Consider the following 21,884-nt stretch of genomic DNA (forward strand, 5'->3'; position numbering starts at 1 on the left):
GCTGCGCCTTCCACACCTACATTTAAACAGCACAGATGCTACATCACAAGGCTTTGAAATGAAGTTCCCTCATCAGGGAAATTCCTACTAATCTTAGCTTCCTTAAAAGTAATCCACAGCTTTCAGTGAGTTTCAATTCAAAAGGTTCAACTTGGAGAAACAAGTACAGATAATGAGAAATGTTACAGTGTAAAAAAAAAGTGGACACTTTCATGGGATAGTTTCACAGTAACTCTTCTGTTTAATTTGAGGGATTTTCATTGTAGGGGAGATTGATCAGTCAGGCAAGACCCCATCTGTAGTACTGGGAAGTGTCTCCACCCCCATCGTTCAGCCAGGATACTGAGGTCCACCTCCGAGGGCCTTCTGGCAGTCCCCTCACTGCGAGAAGTAAGGTTACAGGGAACCAGACAGTGGGCCTTCTTGGTAGTGGCAACCGCCCTGCAGAATGCCCTCCCAGCAGATGTCAAGGAAATGAACAGCTATCTGAAGCCAGCCTTGTTTAGGGAAGTTTTTAATGTTTGATGTTTTATCGTATTTTTAATATTTTGTTGGAAGCCACCCAGAGTGGCTGGGGAAACCCACCCAGATGGGTGGGGTATAAGAAATTTATTATTATTATTATTATTACTACTACTACTACTACTACTACTACTACTGGCTTACTATTCTACTTAGTATAAGAGCTATGAAGAAGGACAGCTAAAAATGATCTACCAGTCCTTTTCTAATGGCAGAAAGCAGAGAAAGTTTTGTGTGTCTTTCCCCATTCACTCATTTATTATTAGACAGAAGGAAAAATGCTGAGGAAGAGAGCGCTACAGTACTTCAAAGCAGAATACTTCCATTTCACGCAAACACAGCTAAGGAATCACTGTCTTCAAATAAAACACATGAAATCTGAAAAAGAAACACAATGAGGGGATAATATTTAAAAGGCTGAAGATATGTGAGACTTAAGCAGGTAATATCTGCTGCACACCAGTAGTTCTAAAACAGCATCTACTAGAGAATTTAGTTGATTCTATGTATTTTAAATTAATGGATATGTGATATTCCTGAGTCTACATTGAAATGTCATTGCAGCATACTGCCAAATCACTACCACCAAGCTCTCGTCTTTGCGTTTGTCACGAATGAGATTAACAGGAATGCCCACCTCTTACCCAACACAACTATGTCTTCCATCTTTGCTCAAAGTGCTCGCAATCAAATGGGATCATGTTCTGAGACTATGGATGTTCTATTCAAAAGACAAGGGAGTCCCCTGAACTATATCTGCGGCAATACATACAATCTAATGGCCATCATAGGTGGGCTCACCTCTCATAACTCCAGGCAGATGCCCCATATCTTAAATGTCTACAAGATGCCACAGGTGTGTCTGTATGCAACCTACTAAGGGGATTAGTGGAGAAGATATATTTTTCTTGCTATTCATATCCTTCCCATGCTCACAACTGGAGTGGCCAAATGACTCTGCTAATAGCTTTGCACAGATCCTGAGGCATATCATTGCATAGGAAGATGTATCCTTTGCACCCTGGATGTTGTGTACTACTTCATTAAGAGGCAAATCCAGAAGGACTCACCATTAATCCATGTGAATGAACAGGAAGCAAGTTACACTTTTACAGCAGAAACCTGTTTGAGCGGTTTGGCCAGCATAATCTCTTCCTTTTTTTACCAGTTAATTTTTTATTGAATTTCACAATTTTAAAAACAATTTAACCTCAAATTTCATACACATTTAAAAGCTGACTTCCCATCCTTCTTCAATGCTGCCTTTATTCCCAACCTTCTGTGCTGCTTTATTCAGAGTGTGTGACAAAATAGCCAAATTTTTGTTTCTACAATTTGTAAACTGCTTAATCACTGTAAGTGATGTATAGGAGACTCAATACCATGGAAATAAAAATATATGAAAGCTAATCACACTCCAACCAAATCATGACAAGCCTTCAAGGTAGAGATCAGGAAGTAGTTTCCTGCCCATCTTCCAGTCTTCAGAACCAGATTTCCTTCCCCTAAGTTATTCTTTTTAAACTGTACATGGTTCTGTATATAGGATCAATCTTTTATCTTTCTTGACTATTGACTATTGACAGAAATAATTTAAATGGATGAATGAGATTGCTATTGAGTCTAAAAAAATATTATTGTCATTCTTCCTAGCTCAGTTATGGCTCATTTGACCCTGCCCTGAATGACAAAACGCAGTTCCCTTTTGTCTATCAGGTAATCCCTAGTGAAATTCCTCAGTATGTTGGGATTATTCAACTTCTTCATCATTTTGGATGGACCTGGATTGGTCTTATTGTTTCAGATGACGATAGTGGAGAAATGTTATTAAGGATTCTCATGCCTTCCCTGCTGCAGAACAACATTTGCATTGCTCTTAAGGAAATAATTCCAACACTGAAGGGGAGCAGTAGAATTACGATGCAAATTAAGAAGACAATGGAAAGCATAAAATCTAGTCTTTCATCAAGCAAAACCAATGTGATTCTTGTTCACGGGAATTCACGGTCTATGGATGTCTTACGGATGGTTCTGTCATTACAAGAAAATGTTGAAATGAAACCAATAGAGAGGGTTTGGATCATTACAGCTCAGTGGGATTTTGCATCTGTACCCATTATTGATATGTTCACACCCAAATCTTTTAATGGCACATTGTCCTTCACACTCCATGCTACTAATGTGGCAGAATATGAGCAGTTCCTTAAGACTTTAAATCCTAATCAAATGATGCTTTATTTCATCCATTGGTTCTGGTCCACTGCATTCAACTGCTCATTCCCCACTTACAACATTTATCGAATAAATGCAAGAAACTGTACTGGGGAAGAGAAGCTGTGGAGCCTCCCTGGAGCTGTGTTTGAAATGGAAATGTCTGGTCAGAGCTACAGTATCTACAACGCTGTTTATGCTGTAGCACATGCTTTCCATGCCATGTTTTCTTCAAGATCTATGCAGAAGGCAATAGGAGACGGAGGGACATGGAACCTTTCAAATGTTTACCCTTGGCAGGTAGGATTCTCATGTCTCTCGTGTCTCATCTAGTCTAGCATCCAGTTCTCCCAGTGGCCAACCAGTTGCCTATGGGAAGCCCACAAGCAGAATGATTTCATTAGCACTCTCTCCCACTTCATCTGCCTAAAACACTGGAGGGGTGTGTTCACAGGGGTGTGTTCACCCTAAATTACTACGACAATTGGGAGGGGATTGGAAAAGTTTGTCATATTCTCAATTCCTGTTGCATTGGTGGCGCTGTGGTCTAAACCATGGAGCCTTTTGGGCTTGCCAATCGGAAGGTCAGCAGTTCAAATTCGTGTGACAGGCTGAGCTCCAGTTGCTTTGTCCCAGCTCCTGCCAACCTAGCAGTTCGAAAGCAAACCAGCGCAGCTATGGGAGAAACAAGACCCTTTTGTTAATGCTGTGAACCCCTCCATCGTAGCCTCAGGTTGTATATATGTGTAAATAAACCACATATCATAAAGACACCACAGTCTCTACTGTGCCTCATTCCCAAAGGAAAGATGAACCCTTGGTAAGCGCTTGGAACCCCTGGAATCGCACACCGCTCAGAGATTGGGTGTGGGTGCAACAATATGTAGTTTCCTTTTTTAATCCCTCAGGTTACACAAAATTTGAAAAAAACACACAAGCAAATTTGACGCACTGTGTTTTTGCATCTCTTGGGCAGGAAAATGTGGGGTGGACAAGGCTCCGCTTCTGCTGTTCAAGGCGGGTGTCTCACCCTGTCTCATGCGTGGGCTGGCTCTGGGGTGTGTTCAGTGTTGGGCAATGTGTGTGCATGTGGCATTTACTAAAGAGTGGGGTGTGTAAGGGGTTGTAGTGTACAGGGGTCCCCTGCTGCCAAAAAATGAGATGACTATACTTGATGAGTCCTCTATCAATTGTACCACACAGTGATATTCACAACTAAATGAATTAACATTCCAGATACCATCTAGCAGGTGGTTCCACTTTGTAAACGTTGCGCTCTTGTAAGAATCATTGGCTTCATATTTACTTTCTGCCATGAATTACACTCTTTTGCCAGTATTTTCTAGTTCAGCGCATGAAAAACCATAACTCTGTCAAATTACAGCTTCCTGTCAAATATGCAAGGTGGGAAGCATTTTATTAAGGGACGCAAGTGGAGCTGTGGGTTAAACCACAGAGCCTAGGACTTGCTGATCAGATGGTCGGCGGTTCGAATCCCTGCGACAGGGTGAGCTCCCATTCCTCGGTCCCTGCTCCTGCTAACCTAGCAGTTCGAAAGCATGTCAAAGTGCAAGTAGATAAATAGGTACCGCTCCGGCAGGAAGGTAAACAGCGTTTCCGTGCACTGCTCTGGTTCGCCAGAAGCGGCTTAGTCATGCTGGCCACATGACCCGGAAGCTGTACGCCGGCTCCCTCGGCCAATAAAGTGAGATGAGCACCGCAACCCCAGAGTCGGTCACGACTGGACCTAATGTCAGGGGTCCCTTTACCTTTACAAGCATTTTATTATATATAATCTGCATCCATCATACGTGAGTAAGAACATGTTGAGTATGATCTTAGTGTGGCAAAAGGACAAGACAGAGAATTCCAGGGGAACCATAATAACCCTTTCCCCACACTGGCCTGAGTGTATGTTATTTTCTCATCCAATCTAGCTTAACTACTTTCTGAAACAGATCCGCTTCAATAATACTGCTGGGGAAGAAATATTTTTCAATGAAAATGGAAAATTAGTAACCGGATATGATATCATCAACACAGTCATATTTCCCAATCAGTCTATCCACAGAATCCGTGTTGGAAGGATTAACCAACAGGCTTCTGGAGGGAAACAATTCACTGTCAATGAAAGTGCTGTTGTGTGGAATCAGAGGTTTAAGCAGGTGGGAATAACTAGTATCTTCCAATATCTTCCTGCTTTATGGATGGCCCCCAAACCAAGTTCTGCCTAGTCCTGGCTCCACATAGGAGTGGGGTAAATCCATGGCCAGCCCAATACATTTTGGTATCTGAGGCAAACCATGAAATCCACACACACCCCACACACATACACAGCCAGGAGAGCAGTCCAAATCAGGACCCCTGCAAAGCCTAGCTAGGATTGTGGGTTAAAGGTGTCACATCACTGATCTACATCCTAAATTCTTTATTTCTGGGTATTAATAGATCCTACCTAAATCCACATGTGTTGAGAGCTGCCATCCTGGGCACAAAAGGATCGTGAAACAGGGGGAACAGATTTGTTGCTATGATTGTCCCCAGTGTTCTGAGGGAATGATTTCAAACCTGACAGGTAAGTAGAGACTGAATGGGTTTGGAATTATAATGCAGATTTCAGTAAAAGGATCTTCTCAAAAGGGTTTGGGGACAGGCTACTTGAAAGATCACATCCATTCATATGTATCTACCTGAACCTACAGATCTTCTTCAAAGGCCCTGCTCTGCCAAATTAGTACAGTGGTACCTTGGGTTAAGAACTTAATTTGTTCTGGAGGTCCATTCTTAACCTGAAACTGTTCTTAACCTGAGGTACCACTTTAGTTAATGGGGCCTCCTGCTGCCACCATGCCACCAGCGTGAGATTTCTGTTCTCATCCTGAAGCAAGGTTCTTAACCCGAGGTACTATTTCTGGGTTAGCGGAGTCTGTAACCTGAAGTGTCTGTAACCCGAGGTACCACTGTAAAGGTGGGCAATCATCAAAGAGGGGGACTTTTCAAATAGTGGCAGGCTGGCAAGGCAACAACCTCCCAAGGGAGGCTTGTCTAGTGCTATGTTCAACTTTGCACCCAAGGATATTAAATTACTTAGGCTACCTGGAACTTTTTAAAAAATAATAATAATTAAATACATTGTTTAAAATTTTGGGAACTGTTGGAAGTTAGTTTTGATATATTTATGTGGATCTTCTTTATATTGCTACTGCTTTTTTCCCTTTTGGATTTCAATTGTGTGTCTTTTTGTTGTGGGTGATGCAATAAACTTACATTTTAAATGGATCTATACAATGTTCTATCCCCTTTTAAGCATCCAAATTTTGATTAATGGTACAACTTGTTAAATCAGTATTCAAGGGGGATTAAACACCCAATGACATCATCAGCCATCTGTTTACAGCAAAGTTCTGCTTTATAGGTGCCATAAAAAAAATAATTCAAAATCTCTTCAATAGAAATATGTTCACAGACATATTTCATGCAACTATATTAAGTGATAAATGCTATATAAGTTAAGAGGGTGCATAAACATTTTAAACTATTGAAACTCTTTTTTTTCAGATGCAGATCATTGTGACAAGTGCTCTGATGATCAGTATCCTAACAAGAACCAGGATCAGTGCATGCCTAAGCATATAATCTACCTATCATACAGAGAACCCTTGGGAATAATTCTGACTTCATTTGTTCTTTTCCTTTCTCTGATTACTCTTCTGATAATGTGGATCTTCATTCAACAGCAAGAGACTCCCATCGTCAAGGCCAACAACTGGAACATCACCTGCACCCTCCTCACTTCCCTATTGCTATGCTTTCTCTGCTCCTTCCTATTCATTGGAAAGCCTGGGAAGGTGACCTGCCTTCTCCGTCAAACAGTCTTTGGGATTGTCTTCTCCCTGGCTGTTTCTTGTGTGTTGGCGAAAACCCTCACTGTGGTTCTGGCCTTCATGGCCACCAAGCCAGGAAACAGGATGAGGAAATGGATGGGGAAGAGGCTGGCAGTGTCAGTCATCATCCTTTGCACTCTTATTCAAACTGGCATCTGTGCACTGTGGTTGGCAACCTCTCCTCCCTTCCCGGAGTTTGACATGCATTCACAGACTACCCAAATCATTGTGCAGTGCAATGAAGGATCAGCCGCCATGTTTTATACTGTGCTGGGCTACATGGGGCTCCTGGCCATCATCAGCTTCACTGTGGCTTTCTTGGCCAGGAAGCTGCCTGATACTTTCAATGAAGCCAAGCTCATCACCTTCAGCATGCTGGTCTTCTGCAGTGTTTGGCTGTCCTTTGTCCCCACCTACTTGAGCACCAAGGGGAAATACATGGTGGCTGTGGAGATCTTCTGCATTTTAGCCTCTAGTGTGGGATTGCTGGGTTGCATATTCCTCCCAAAGCTCTATATTATTGTACTTAGACCAGAACTGAATGCCAGGGATCAACTAATAAGGAAACAGAATTTTGCCATCTGATTGATTGCATTTTGTAGTTGTTCCAGTTTGGGTAATTATCCATCATGCAATTAGACTTCCTGTCCTTCTGCAATTGTAGTGGGATCCCAAGGCCCTCAGGGAGACAGAAACACAAATCTTATCCACCTCAGGAGTTGATGAATTACCCCTCTTTATTGATAAATAAAAGTGGATGTACCAGGGAATCTGAACACAAAAACACTCTGCTAATTTTGATTCCTGTTGATTAATATTCAGAGGCATATTGCCACCAACACTGGAGGTGGAACAGGACCATCCTGGGTAGTAGTGATTGATAGTTAAACTCCAACTCTTCTCTCACAAGTATGTACAGTTCTGATGTAGGCTAAGTCTTACTACTTTGCTTGTGAGTTTCCTGTAGGTATATGTGTGACCAGTATGAGAATAGGATCATGACTACTTATGCAATTGGTTACAGATAGGTAGCCGTGTTGGTCTGCCATAGTCAAAACAAAACAAAATCCTTCCAGTAGCACCTTAAAGACCAACTAAGTTAGTTCTTGAGAAGGGTGAGGAGCCATTTTTCACCTTCTCACCCCTTGCTTTTTCCTGTAAGACCTATTGCAATCGTTAAGAGTCGTCAACAGGCTCATCACAGCTATCTGCCAATCACCCATTCCCACCACCCTTCTGAGTAATACCCCTCCCCACCTTCTCACTATATAGAAGGATCTGGCAACTTCTGTTTCAGTGTATCTGAAGAAGTGTGCATGCACACGAAAGCTCATACCAAGAACTAACTTAGTTGGTCTTTAAGGTGCTACTGGAAGGAATTTTTTATGCAATTGGTGTGATCCATCAGGGATCTAATGACAACTGTTTAGACACTGCAACATCTTTCTTGAATAATACTGACTTTCATCTTAATGTGAAATTTGATGTGGGGAAAATAGGCTGTTAAAAAACTGAAACCCAGCTATTGAATGAAAATTGTTGTTGCTCCTGCTGCTGTTATTTTGCAATAATTCTGGCCTCTGTTCATGAGCTTTCCTTCTCCAAACTAGCTTCACTCATTTCTGAAAGGCATCCACTTTAACAAAACTGCTGGGAGAAGAAATGTTCTTTTATAACTATGGAGAGTTGGCAACTGGATATGATACCTTCAGCCCAGTCACATTCCCCAAGCAGTCTATCAACAGAGTCCATGTGGGAAAGGTGGATTTGCAGAAACATGAAGGGAATAAATTTATCGTCAAAGGAAGTGCTATGATATGGAATCACAAGTTCATACTGTGCAACTGTCCAGTTTTAACTGGGAAATCACAGATTTGTAGAGTTGGAAGGGATCAAATGAGTCATCTAGTCCAACCCCTTGCAATGCAGGAGTCTTTCACCCAACTTGGGACTTGAACCCTTGACCCTGAGATTACGAGTCTCATGCTCTACCAACTGAGCTATCCCTCAGTGCTCTGAACTGTGGCTCTGGCCCTTCATGGTCACCAAACCAGGAAACAGGATGAGGAAAAGGGTAGGAAGGAGACTAGAAGCCTCAGTCATCTTCCTCTCTATTCAAATTGGCATCTGTGCAGTGTGCAACCTCTGCCCCAACCCAGAGTTTGACATGCACTCCCAGACTACCCAGATCATTGTGCAATCGGTGAAGGATCAGTCCTTATGTTTCTTCTTGTAAGCCATTTCCTATTTCCTGTATTTTCTTTTTCTTCTATTTTGTAATAATCTAATCTAGAGTACCCAATGTTCTACTTCTCCAGATGTTGTTGGAATCCAACACATATAAGCCAAAGCCAGTTGCTACATGCCTGGTATAAGACATTTCTGCACTACTAGGGGTTGGACTAGATGATCCTCAGGATTCCTTCCAACACTGTGATCCTTTGACCTATCATCTTAGAAAGAGGTTTCATAGAACTTCCAATTCATTTCTTCCCATGTCATCTGTTCATACATGTGTATTCAACTGTACAATGATCAGATGCAGAGAATTTTCCATATAGATAGACAGATGCATTCATTTTATGAATAGTTTATTATTTTTTGTTATTTTTTGTTGAATTTATATACCGCCCTATACCCAGAGGTCTCAGGGCGGTTCACAGAACAAAATCCAAATATAAAACCACATAATGTATAATCAAAATAAAGACAACAACCCAATAACCCCCCTCCCAGAAAAGCCAACATTTTATAAGGGCACAGGATGTCATGCAAATCAACCAAAGGCCTGGTTAAAAAGGAACATTTTTGCCTGGCATCTAATGAAGGTGCCTGGTGAACTTCCCTGGGGAGAGCATTCCACAGATGGGGAGCCACTTCAGAGAAGGCCCGTTCTCATGTTGCCACCCTCCAGACCTCTCAAGGAGAAGGCACATGAAGAAGGTGCTCAGAAGATGATCTCGGGGTCTGGGTAGGTTCATATGGAAAGAGGTATTGCAATCCTGAGCCATTAAAGGCTTTATAGGTCAAAACCAGCACTTAGAATTAGGCCAGGAAACTAACTGATAGCCAGTGCAGTCAGACTAAGATTGCTGTAACATGCTCAAACTGTTTTGCTCTGGTGAGCAACCTGATTGCCACAAATCTGCACCAGCTGAAGTTTCTAAACCATCTTCAGAGGCAGCCCTCCATATAACACATTGCAGTAATCTAATACTGCAACAGAGTATTGACAACAGATGGTAGGCTATCCCTGTTCAAATAGGGGTGCAGCTGGGCCACCAGCTGAATCTGATGGAAGCCACTCTGTGCCACTGAGGCCACCCAAGCCTCAAGCAGCAGCAAAGGGTCCAGTAGTATGCCCAAGCTGCGTACCTGCTCCTTCAAAGGGAATGTAACCCCATCGAAAGCAGGACACCTTCCATCCACCTGGTCTTGGGAACCACCCACTAACTGTGCCTCTCACTTATCTGAATGGACTAGATGAGCTTCCATTTCTTGGCTCTCATCTAGTCCATTTCCAAGGCAAGTCAATGGCCCAGCACATCAATTGCCACAGCTACAGATGTAAAGGAGAAGTAGATCTGAGTGTTATCAGCATATTGCTGACAACATACTCCAAAATTCTGGATAACCCCACTCAGCAGTTTCATGTAGATGTTAAACAGTGTAGGGGGCAAAATTAAATCCTGATGAACATCACATTAAAGGATCCACTGGGCTGAAGAGCACTCTTCAAGCATCACTCTCTGGGAATGACAATTCAAGTAGGACCGGAACCACCACAAAGTGGTGCCCCCCCCCCAAATTCGGACAGTTATCTGGGTAGATAAACATTTTGTCAAAACAAAAATGTTTTTAGCAAGCCTCCCTGATGTCAACTGGCAGGGAGTTCCAAAGTGTAAGTGGTCCAGCCTATAACATTTTTATCATATCTGTTTGAAATTTGGCATTTCCAAAGTGGGGCCATTTCTATAAGCTCCAGCATTCTGAAGTAAGCACGACAGAGTGTTTTTTCTTTACTTTTCTAAATGTATGGGGCTCTTGCCCTCCTGTGGTGTCCATCACACCCAAAATTCAAACCCTCACCTTTTCACTGGCAGGCATTGGGTTTGAAGGGAGCTAAATAAGTTTTCCTTAACTTTGCTGATTGTTGAGAATCTAAGAAGGCCTTATTATCTATGGTTTAATTATAATCCCTGCCCTCTTATAATTGTATTGGGATCCCACTGCTGTCGGAAAGAATCCACTTGTGATGGTTCCTCTCCATTTATAAAGACAAGTTTCAAAACAATAGTTTGCATACTGCTGTATGGCTCTGCCACACAGAAGTGTTTAGATCCACATTGCGCTCTGAAATAGCATAGTGTGTTTAACTCTTATGCAGTTTTCAGGATTGTTTAGGAAGTACTCCTGTTCTGTGGTTCTGCCACAATGAATGGGTCTTGCTGGGTGTGTTTGCAGGTAACCAAATGGACACCTCTGCTGCTGCTCCTTTTCCTGCTGCAGCTGCCTCAGACTGTGAGCCAGAATTTAGGCAACATATGTTATCAGCAGAGAAAGGTTCAAAAGAACCTTGGCATTTCAGAGAATATTGTCATTGCTGAATTTGTCTCTTTTGTAATTCATCTTTTCAATGAGATTGAATATAGGAGCCATCCATCACCAGACTTAGAGATGTAGTAAGTACATTTTTATGATACGAAATGAGTCCATAGGACTGAATTAAAATTCTGGTTGAATAGATCACTGTGAATATAGAAAAATTATTCAGCATTTTGTGTCTTGTTTTTTGATATGACTGGTCCTGATATCACAATGCCAGGAGAAAATAGGAGTCACGGTTGATAAAAATGATACTAAATGTATTTGGGAGCATGGAAACAATTCATGCAATCCTTTCTCCAGAAAGTATGAGGGGTAGATGTTTTACTTATCTGTTCAATTTTCACCCAATTTGTTTGCAGTGGTAGCTATTGTATTTTGAGGTGAGTTATGTTCAGTTCAATTTCCCAGCTCTGTCTTGATACTAGTTTCATAACTGAGAATATCTGAAGCTGAGCCTCTCTACATGAAAAGCCAACAGCCTGGGTATTCCATCAGAGGGCTTTCCATTAAATTTCTTATTCCCTAATAACTGAAGTTATTCATGGAGACAAATTCCTACTAAAACTAACTTGAAAATAAATAATAGCTTTCATTGTGTTTCAGTTCAAATAATTTCAACCTGAAGGGAAAAGGCCCAAATGATCAGAAATTATATATTATCTGTTAGGAAAATGAGTTTTCATTGTAAGGAGGTCATTCAGTCATGGGAGTCTTCACCTGTAATCAGAAGCAGTTCAGTCCAGTAACTGGCTTACTATTCCGGTAAGAATAAGAGGCATAAAGGAAAGAATTTAAAATGCATACCTAGGCTTTTGGTAGTGGCAGAGGGAGAAAATATGTGTGATTTCATCCATTCACTTACCAGTACAAATTGGATGATAGATGCATAAACAGCAACACAGAAAAGATTGCATCAGTTTCAGAGAACCGCAATCCTCAAAAAGCATGTGGCTTCACTTAGAAGACCCAGGAGCTGTGGGAAATGAAACCTGACAAAGAAATATAATGAGGTGACAATAATATGTAATAAGCGGAAAATAAGTAACAGTTATAAGGGTATTTCCTACTGTGCTACTTCATGCCAGGTATTTCAATAATAGTTTTTGATGGTCAATAAGGCCAGGGTATGTATATTAATGGGACGTGGGTTAAACCACAAAGCCTAGGGCTTGCCAATCATAAGGTCGGCAGTTCAAATCCCCGCAACGGGGTGAGCTGCCATTGCTCGGTCCCTGCTCCTGCCAACCTAGCAGTTTGAAAGCCCGTCAAAGTGCAAGTAGATAAATAGGTACCGCTCCGGCAGGAAGGTAAACTGTGTTTCCGTGCGCTGCTCTGGTTCACCAGGAGCGGCTTAGTCATGCTGGCCACATGACCTGGAAGCTGTACGCCGGCTCCCTCGGCCAGTATAGTGAGATGAGCGCCGCAACCCAGAGTCATCCGCAACTGGACCTAATGGTCAGGGGTCCCTTTACCTTTACTTTTATGTATATTAAGTCAATGGATATGCAACAACCCTAAATCTACACTGAAATATCATTGCAGCATCCATCCGAACTACTACCACCAAGTGCTGGCCTTTATGTTTGCCATGAATGAGATCAACCAGAATGTCCACCTACTACCCAACAAGACACTGTCTCCCATCTTTGGTCACAATTATCAGAATGAAATGGGAGACTGTAGCGGAACTATGTATCTCCTTTTCCTGAAACAGGGAAGCCCTCTTAACTATATTTGTGGCAAGGCATACAAGCTGATGACCATCATTGGTGGGCTCACCTCTCATAACTCCAAGCAGATGCCCCACATCTTGAATACTTACAAGATGCCACAGGTGTGTCTGCCTTTCTATGTATGTAGGTGCAACCAGTAAGGGAATCAGAGGAGGAGACTCATTTGTGTTACTACTCATGTATTTCCTGCTCCTCAAAATTGATCTGCTTAAAGGGCTTCCTCCTCAAAATTGATCTGGTTATAGGGCTCTGCTCTTAGCTCTGCACAAATGTTTTCGAACTCGGGGAATAACTATACTTTATGAGGAAAAGTGTGCATAGCAACCTGGGTGATAGGGCAAGAGCAGAAGGTCATACCATTAAGCTATGTGGGTGAACAGGAAGATGTTCACACTTTAAATAAACCTGTTTGAATGAGTATGCAAGGAGAATCTCATCAGGATCCAAAACAAACCTGGAACAATTTTTTTGCATTAGTTTTTCCAGACTATTTGGAACAAGTCAGGTTCATGCTGCTGTCCAAATTTACTGGGAATGCCCTGTATAAAAGAGCACTCACTCTCTCACAGGGTTCATAGTCCAGATGCCCATTTTGGAAAATTAAAGGAGATATTTAAAACCCCAAAATCCTGAATCCCTCTTTTCCCAAAATTTCAATCTTTATTTTACAATTAAAATTGGGAAATTTAGAGGATATTACACAAGTCATAGAAGTTTTCACCTCATCCCTTTTCTCCATTAATACTCAGTTTTAAATTCTCTTTGTCCATGTTTAATTAGCCGGTTGGTAATCCTGCGCAGATTGCTGTACTGTAGGGTTTAGAGCCTTAGCATCTTTTGATGCAGGATCAAATATAAAATGAGATCATTCATTATGTTTTTTTGATGTGCTGTAAGCTGCCCAGAATGGCTGGGGAAACCCATCCAGATGGGTGTAAATAAGTATTATTGCTGCTGCCCCTGCTAAATACTGCCAGACTGATGAAGGCAGTAACTTTAAGTAAGGCTGTATTCTTCTCATTTTATATTTCTATTTTCCTTGCCCTTGTGTTTTTTAATACTTTTTTTTTAGTTTGGTATATTGTCTACTGTATTTTAGAATTGTATTAAGTGTTGGGAGGGTCAAACAGATACAGGTATTGATAATAGGAGAAAACAAATGAAAATAAAATGAGCTCAAATGTCTATCCCACTGGGAAAGTAATTTCAGCTGAGGAGCTGTCATAAATGGTTGTACAGTCTAAAAAAGTCACTGCCATTTTTCTTAGCTCAGTTATGCTTCCTTTGACCCTGCATTGAGTGACAAAGTACAGTTCCCTTCCCTCTATCGGATGATCCCCAGTGAAAGTCCTCAGTATGTTGGGATTATTCAGCTCCTTCAGCATTTTGGATGGACCTGGATTGGCCTTGTTGTTTCTGATGATGACACTGGAGAAATATTATTGAGGACTCTCATTCCTCGGATGCACCAGAGCAATATTTGTACTGCTTTTAAGGAGATTATTCCAGCAGTGAAGAATTTATGGGATAAAACGACTGAAACTCAAAGGCTTTTGGAAGAAATAAGTTCAGTTCTCTCATCAACCAAAACTGAAGTGATTCTTGCCCACGGAGCTTCACGGTCTATGGTGGGTTTGCAAAGGATTCTGATATTACAAGAAAGGGAAATGAAGCCAATAGAGAGAGTTTGGATCGTAACAGCTCAGTGGGATTTTTCATCTGTATATGATAGCGGTGCATTTGCACTAAAATCATTCAATGGCACCTTGTCCTTCACACTACACACTCGTGATATGGGGGAGTATGAAGAGTTCCTTCGGACTTTAAATCCTAATCGGTCTAGGCTTTATCTCATCCATTGGTTCTGGTCCAATGTATTTATGTGTTCATTCCCCAAATCTAATTTTTATCAGATGGAAGGAGGTACCAGTATTTGTACTGGGGAAGAGGACTTGGGGAGCCTCTCTGAAATAGTATTTGAAATGAGAATGTCTGGTCAGAGCTACAGTATCTACAATGCAGTTTACTCTGTAGCACATGCTCTCCATGCCATGTTTTCATCAAGATCTAAGCAGAAGGCAATGGGAGATGGAAGTGCATCTAACCTTTTGAATGTGTACCCATGGCAGGTAGGATTCTCATGTCCATCTCTTGCAATCTCTGCACCTGCATCCAATCTACATTCCTGGCTGCTGCACCGGCTACAAAACAGAGACACTGTTAACTGTTTAAACAGTTTTTAATTGTTTTGATTTTTTTCTTCTCCTTGAAGGACATGATGGCTGGGGAGGACGGGGACAACAGCAACAACCTCTCCCTTGCACACTTCCCAGGGTGATGCAAGCAGCTGAAGGGAGGGAGCACGGGGAGGAGGAGGACCAGGGCTGGGCTCTTGGCGGCTACCGATTGTTTTAATGGTTTCTCCTTTGTGTGAAGTTTTGTTGTTGCTGCTGCTGTTTATATTGAAAGAGGGCAGATGTGTCTGGGAAGAGAGAAGCAAGGCTGAACATGGTGGGGGCTCCACCATAGTGGTTCTGTGTAGGTGCAGAGTTGGGGCAGACAACTGAAGCAACATGAGTAGGAAACAACAATTTGACTATGATATTAGGATAGTAATACCATGTCAATAGGGTGAAACGTTGAATTTCAAGGCAATCACATGGCCTCACTGGACAAACTTTCCTTCTCCAATCTAGCTTCATTCCTTTCTGAAAAACGTCCGATTCAACAACACTGCTGGGGAAGAAATATATTTTGATAAAAATGGTGCGTTGGCAGCTGGATATGATATCACCAACACAGTCACATTCCCCAATCGGTCCCTCCATAGAGTCCGTGTTGGAAAGATAGACCCACAAGCTCCCGAAGGAAAGAAGTTCTCCATTAATGGAAGTGCTATTGTGTGGAATCACAAGTATAACCAGGTGGGAAGGACTACTTTACGCAACTGTACTGGGATTGGCCTAGGAACAAATCCTGGCTTGTCCCGGTTCCACACAGGACTGAAGCAAAGCCCACATCCTCTGCCTCTATGCAGATACTTTGGGAGGAATGCACAGCAAACCTAAAATAAAAATAAAAAAAATGCATAAACCCCTTCAAAAGAAATGACCTGCACACCTTTTAAAAACCACAAATCTGCAATTTTGACCAATGACTAGATATTTCAATTCTGAGAACAACAGACTGTCAGACTCATCAGTAACTGCTATATAGATGTTAACAGATCCAATACTGTTAGCACAGATGGAGAACTTCTGCCACCACATCAAGGAAAAGAACAGCATCACTTAGCTTTAATGAATGAAGCCCTTCTGTACATACCATCATTAAACACTGTAGCTGTAACCTTAGAAACAACATCATTTCATTTTTACCGTAGCTCTTTCAGTGTGCGTCCATCGTTTTTTATTTTCTTGGTAGCGGACCAAGTGGTTTCTCCTTATACGTGTGTACCAGGGGTGAGAAACAGAATCTGACCTGTGGGCCTGATCTTGCACTCACCCTAGGTGGGTCACAGCTTCTCAGCTGACAACCACCTGAAATCACCATGTTGTCTATTGTCCCAGTTTTTTTCTTTACAGAGTAGTTTAAACTCAAACTGCACCACAAAGGAACTGATCTCAGTGCAACTTGAAGTCACTAAAAAAGCTCGTTTCCACTTGGGAGCTCTGACTGAGAGCTACCAAGTTGACCCAATCATAGGAGCCAACTCCTAGGGGCTGAGGTCCCTTCGTGCCCCCCTCCAATAAAATATGGACATTGCCATTCAAATGGTGTATGTGCGCACCATTGCACCTGCATCTTTACCTGCCCCACACCTGATGTAGCACATGAGATCAGCTGTGCTGTGAGTGGGCATAACTTGGGGGAGATGGTCTTGCAAGCCAAATTAGGCTCCCTGCTGGACCTAGTTAGATGTGCAGGGCAAAGATTACAAACCACTGGTCTACTTCCTAATTTCTTTCTATCTGGATATTATTAGAGCCTACCCCAATCCACATGTGTTGAGAGTTGTCAACCTGGACACAGCAGGATCTTGCAACAGGGGAAACAGATTTGCTGTTATGATTGTCCTCAATGTTCTGAAGGAATGATTTCAAACAAGACAGGTAAGTAGAACACAGTTACAAGGGGGTGGCAGTCCATATGTTTGTAACAAATAATTCCTTAAGGGCCTGGTTTATATATATGCATCATTTATTGCCAACTGCATTCCATTATGACCTGGGTGAATGGGCCACGGTAAATATAAAACCTGTAGATGAATTTTCATAACACATTCAAACATTGTTCAGCAATCTGGTGTATAGTATTTTCCTCCAACCAACATCTATTAAAGAAATATATATTGCATTGCTTCTAATATACTATTTTCTAGTGATTTAACCAGTGCTTTTTTCAGGGGGGGATGCAGGGGTACACATACCCCTAAACATTTTGTGTATCTTTGTACTTTGGTCCATTTACTGTATTTATTTTCCCCGATATGAACTATAAAATGGTGATTTTCTGGAGTCAAAATGAGAGTACACCTAAACACTTTTTTGGGGGGGAAAGCACTGGATTTAGCAATAAGAATCAGCATTCAAAACATACATTTTAAATATTCAATTCCTAATACAAATGTATACTTGGAGAACAAATTACTTCAAGTGGTGCCAAAATGATAATGAGTTCCATTCTCTTCCCCCAAGAAACATTTGTTTACAGCCATATTTCATGCAATAATATTCAGTGGGAGATGCCTTCTAGGTTAAGAGGACACATCTTCATTTTTTTTACTGTTGAGACTTATAATTTTTAGATGCAGACCATTGTAAGAAGTGCCCTGAGGATCAGCATCCAAACAAGGACCACGACCACTGCATCTCTAAACAAATTGTCTACCTATCCTATGGAGAGCCCTTGGGAATAATTCTGACTTCATTTGCTCTGTCCCTTTCTCTGATCACACTAGTGGTGATGTGGATCTTCATTCAAAACCAGGAGACTCCCATTGTCAAGGCCAACAACTGGAACATCACCTGCACCCTCCTCATTTCCCTATTGCTTTGCTTTCTGTGCTCCTTCCTATTCATTGGGCAGCCTGGGAAGATAACCTGCCTTCTCCGTCAAACAGTGTTTGGGATTGTCTTCTCCCTGGCTGTTTCTTGTGTGCTGGCAAAAACCCTCACTGTGGTTCTTGCCTTCATGGCCACCAAGCCAGGAAACAGGATGAGGAAATGGGTGGGGAAGAGGCTGGCAGTATCAGTCATCATCCTTTGCACCCTTATTCAAACTGGCATCTGTGCACTGTGGTTGGCAACCTCTCCTTCCTTCCCAGAGTTTGACATGCATTCACAGACTACCCAAATCATTGTGCAGTGCAATGAAGGATCAGCCCCCATGTTTTATACTGTCCTGGGCTACATGGGTCTTCTGGCCATCACCAGCTTCACTGTGGCTTTCTTTGCCCGGAAGCTGCCTGATACTTTCAATGAAGCCAAGCTCATCACCTTCAGCATGTTAGTATTCTGCAGCGTTTGGATATCTTTTGTCCCCACCTACCTGAGCACAAAGGGGAAATATATGGTGGCTGTGGAGATCTTCTCCATTTTGGCCTCTAGTGCTGGGTTGCTGGGTTGCATCTTCTTCCCCAAATTTTATATTATTGTTCTGAGACCTGAGCTGAACACCAGGGATCAGCTCATAAGGAAAAAGAATGATAACATCTGAATTAATTTCTCCTTCCATCTTATAATTTATTTCCTACCCTTTCCTCCTATGTTGCATTCTTTTTTAAGGATATAAATCCACAGACAATGATGTCTCTACTTTTATTTTGGTAAAATAATAGGCTCTCCTGTTACACAGGCTCCTATTATAACACACTTTTAGAGTTGTTCCACAAAGCTATTTTGTACCTGCAAAAGTTTGAAGGCCACCCCCCTGCTTCATTTGTTACCAGATCATATCCCTTAACTTCCTCCTGAAATCCCATAACTTTTTACATTACAAATGTTCTGGTTTATTTTTGTCCAATTTTTGTTACACTTTAGCCCATACGGATAGCAGTAATGTAGTAGCATTGGGGAAGACCCACAAACCAAACTAAAACAAAATAAAGCTGCCATTAATGCACTATTGTTATGTTGAGACATGTTTGCATCTACATTAATCTTTGTAAAATCCTTGGGTGTGTACACATGGAATGATAATTGACAAAGGCATCTCTTTTTGTCAAGTCCTTTTCCTTCTGCTCTTTCCATATTGATTTACACATAAGAACTGCATTTCACAAATTTAACCATGTTGGGAGGGCAGTCAAAATATGCTCCTTGGAAAACTTGTAGAAGTAGAATTGGAGGGGGGGAATCCAAAAAAGCTAAATACACTTTCCTTTGTTAGGCATGAGTGGATTTTTTTTTATTTATTTAAAAAAGTGAAAGAAAAAAGAAGTTTAAAATGAATTGTTTTTCGTCCAATCTATATGAAATTTGGAAGGTCTCTTGGTCCAGGTTTGGGTATTATTTAAATATCTCCAATAGGGGCAAGAAGTGAAATGTTATCTGTTTTGATCTTAGAGGTGACCGAAGGTCAAAGATGGAAATCCTTGAAATACCAAAACAACGAAGGGCTTTCACTTTGGCCCATTGTCAGGCCCTCCTTTCGGCAATTCAGGAAGGCCGTTATAGGAAGATACCACACGAGGAGAGGAAATGGCCATGTGGCTCTGGGCAGCAGGAAACAAGGGAACATGCCCTTCTTCAGTGCCAGTATTATATAGACATTTGAGCCAGGTTTATCCAGCCCATCCTATATAAGTTCCCCGGGCATTCAGAACAACACAACATCTACCAGGACGAAAGCCCAGAAGTCACATATTCAGTCGCCAGATTTTGCGCTGCCATGATAGATATTCGCCGAAGGATCGCCTATGCTAGAAATCAGTCCTCAATTGAAGGCCCATATTGTTAGATCCACACTTCTGAAGCACCACCCCACACAGATGTTTTAACTGGTCTCTTTTAACTTTTATTATCAGATTTTACTTATCCATTATTTATGCTTCATCAAGTATTCTATGTATATGTTTTAATCTATGTTTGGTTCTTGCTCCCCCGTATTTAATAATTATCTGCTTAGATTCATACTGTTATGCTATTTATTTAGATGTTTTGCTTATGCTGGTCTGTGACCGTAATAAAGTAAATTCATTCATTAAAAAATAAAAATAAAAATGGTATGACTCAGTAGGACAGTTTACTATATTCCTTGAATTTGTCACACAGTGTCCTTTTGGATTACAGTACCTACTGGGCACTATATTAGCATCATTGAATGTGAATTTGCAATAATTTGTAGTTTGAAAAATGCCACACTTTTATAGGGACATGGAGGGACAGATGGACACTATCTAACATATGAATTATTGCACCAGGAAAATCTAATCAGGTGGCTTCCAAGTGTGGCTACCTTGAGAAGATGATGCACCAGGGTTCCTGGTTTATTCTATTTCTAATAATAATAATAATAATAATAATAATAATAATAATTTATTTATTTATTTATACCCTGCCCATCTGGCTGGGTTTCCCCAGCCACTCTGGGCGGCTTCCAACAGAACACTAAAATGCAATAACCTATTAAACATTAAAAGCTTCCCTAAACAGGGCTGCCTTCAGATGTCTTCTAAAAGTGACACATGAGAAATTACTCTATAAGGGTGGGAATTGAAGATGGCCACTTTCGTACATGAAGACCTTCTCATGTGAATATCCAATTGGACTACAATTTGTATGGCGCGGTTAAGTAATGACTTTCTAAACTGCAGTAAGTTAAAGCTGTATTCAAACTGAAACAATGTCCTGTAAAATCATAGTACCATAGAATCTTGGAGTTAGAAGGGACCCAAGAGTCATCTAGTCCAACTCTAGTCCTGCAATGCAGGAGTCTCAGCTAAAGCATCCATGACAGAAGGCCACCCAACCTCTACTTAAAAAGCTCCAGTAAAGGAGAGTCCACAACCTCCCAAGGGAGACTGTTCCACCATCGAATAGCTCTTACTGTCAGGAATTTTTCCATATGTTTAGTCAGAATCTCCTTTCTTATAACTTGAACCCATTGGTTTGAGTCCTACCTTCCAGAGCAGGAGAAAACGAGTTTTCTCCATCTTCCATTGACAGCCCTTTAGATATTTGAAGATGGCTATCATATCTCCTCCCAGTTTCCTCTTTTCCAGGCTAAACATACTGAGCTCCTTCAACCATTCCTCTTAAGGTTTGATTCAAATAGTAAAGGAAGAACAGCAGAAGGGAGCATTGAAAAGAGGAGGACATAAGGATTATTAGAAAGTCACTGAATCCAACCTCATTTCATACTACATCATTACATTTTGAAAACTCAAACTCAGATTTGCTCCGTTGATGTATTTGGTGATTCATTCATATTTGTTCAATTCCTCATATCAAAGTGAAGAAGATTCTTTTAAAAAACTATTTAAAGATATGTATTTCAGGTGTCAAGAATCTAGCATATACAAAGCATAAAGGAACTGTATGTTTAGTGGATTGTATTTGAAATACTTCCCCAATTGTCTTCATCCATTTCAAACACAGTTTTAGGCAGCCCCCCCCCCAAAAAAGTGTCTTGAGTATATCATACTTTGTAAGTGAACAGGAAAAAGCACTGCACCAGAATTATTGGATAAAAAAACTGAACTCATATGGATTTATGTTTTCAGTAAAATTATGAAACCCTGGAACTGCATTTCTGAGGAGAGCAAAGGACAAAGTACCGCTGAGGGATTTTGCTGAAAATTTATTCCAAGTTAAAATCACTTTTAATTTTAATTAAATTAAATTTTATTTTTGAATTTTATGTTTTTGCTCTTAATTCTGACTAGCCATGAGGTGTTGACGAGAAGCAGAGTTCAGTTATAGTG

At 41.2% G+C, this 21,884-nt stretch overlaps 2 protein-coding genes across 2 annotated transcripts; both read left to right on the forward strand.

Moving 5' to 3' along the window:
- Nucleotides 1–1,237: 1,237 nt before the first annotated feature.
- LOC114583269 (vomeronasal type-2 receptor 26-like) lies at nt 1,238–7,202 on the forward strand. Its single transcript, XM_028704605.2, has 5 exons — nt 1,238–1,378; nt 2,176–3,033; nt 4,671–4,898; nt 5,182–5,308; nt 6,292–7,202. The coding sequence occupies exons 1-5, from the start codon at nt 1,301–1,303 to the stop codon at nt 7,200–7,202; spliced, it is 2,202 nt and encodes a 733-aa protein (XP_028560438.2). The 5' UTR covers nt 1,238–1,300.
- A 5,596-nt stretch (nt 7,203–12,798) lies between these two features.
- LOC114583268 (vomeronasal type-2 receptor 26-like) lies at nt 12,799–18,676 on the forward strand. The gene is made up of 5 exons (XM_028704604.2): nt 12,799–13,059; nt 14,227–15,087; nt 15,655–15,882; nt 16,944–17,070; nt 17,766–18,676. Exons 1-5 carry the CDS (start codon nt 12,805–12,807, stop codon nt 18,674–18,676), a joined length of 2,382 nt encoding a protein of 793 aa, XP_028560437.2. The 5' UTR covers nt 12,799–12,804.
- Nucleotides 18,677–21,884: the final 3,208 nt, after the last annotated feature.

The sequence above is a fragment of the Podarcis muralis genome, chromosome 13 (genome assembly GCF_964188315.1).
Source record: "Podarcis muralis chromosome 13, rPodMur119.hap1.1, whole genome shotgun sequence".
NCBI classification, from domain to species: domain Eukaryota; kingdom Metazoa; phylum Chordata; class Lepidosauria; order Squamata; family Lacertidae; genus Podarcis; species Podarcis muralis.

Excerpts from the sequence above, each read along its gene's own strand:
- LOC114583269 (XM_028704605.2), top strand. The coding sequence starts at position 1,301 with ATGGCCATCATAGGTGGGCTCACCTCTCATAACTCCAGGCAGATGCCC. Across the intron at positions 1,379-2,175 it reads ATGTCTACAAGATGCCACAG|CTCAGTTATGGCTCATTTGA; the intron begins GTGTGTCTGTAT and ends CATTCTTCCTAG. Across the intron at positions 5,309-6,291 it reads AATGATTTCAAACCTGACAG|ATGCAGATCATTGTGACAAG; the intron begins GTAAGTAGAGAC and ends CTTTTTTTTCAG.
- LOC114583268 (XM_028704604.2), top strand. The coding sequence starts at position 12,805 with ATGTTTGCCATGAATGAGATCAACCAGAATGTCCACCTACTACCCAAC. Across the intron at positions 13,060-14,226 it reads ATACTTACAAGATGCCACAG|CTCAGTTATGCTTCCTTTGA; the intron begins GTGTGTCTGCCT and ends CATTTTTCTTAG. Across the intron at positions 15,883-16,943 it reads GGAATCACAAGTATAACCAG|AGCCTACCCCAATCCACATG; the intron begins GTGGGAAGGACT and ends GGATATTATTAG.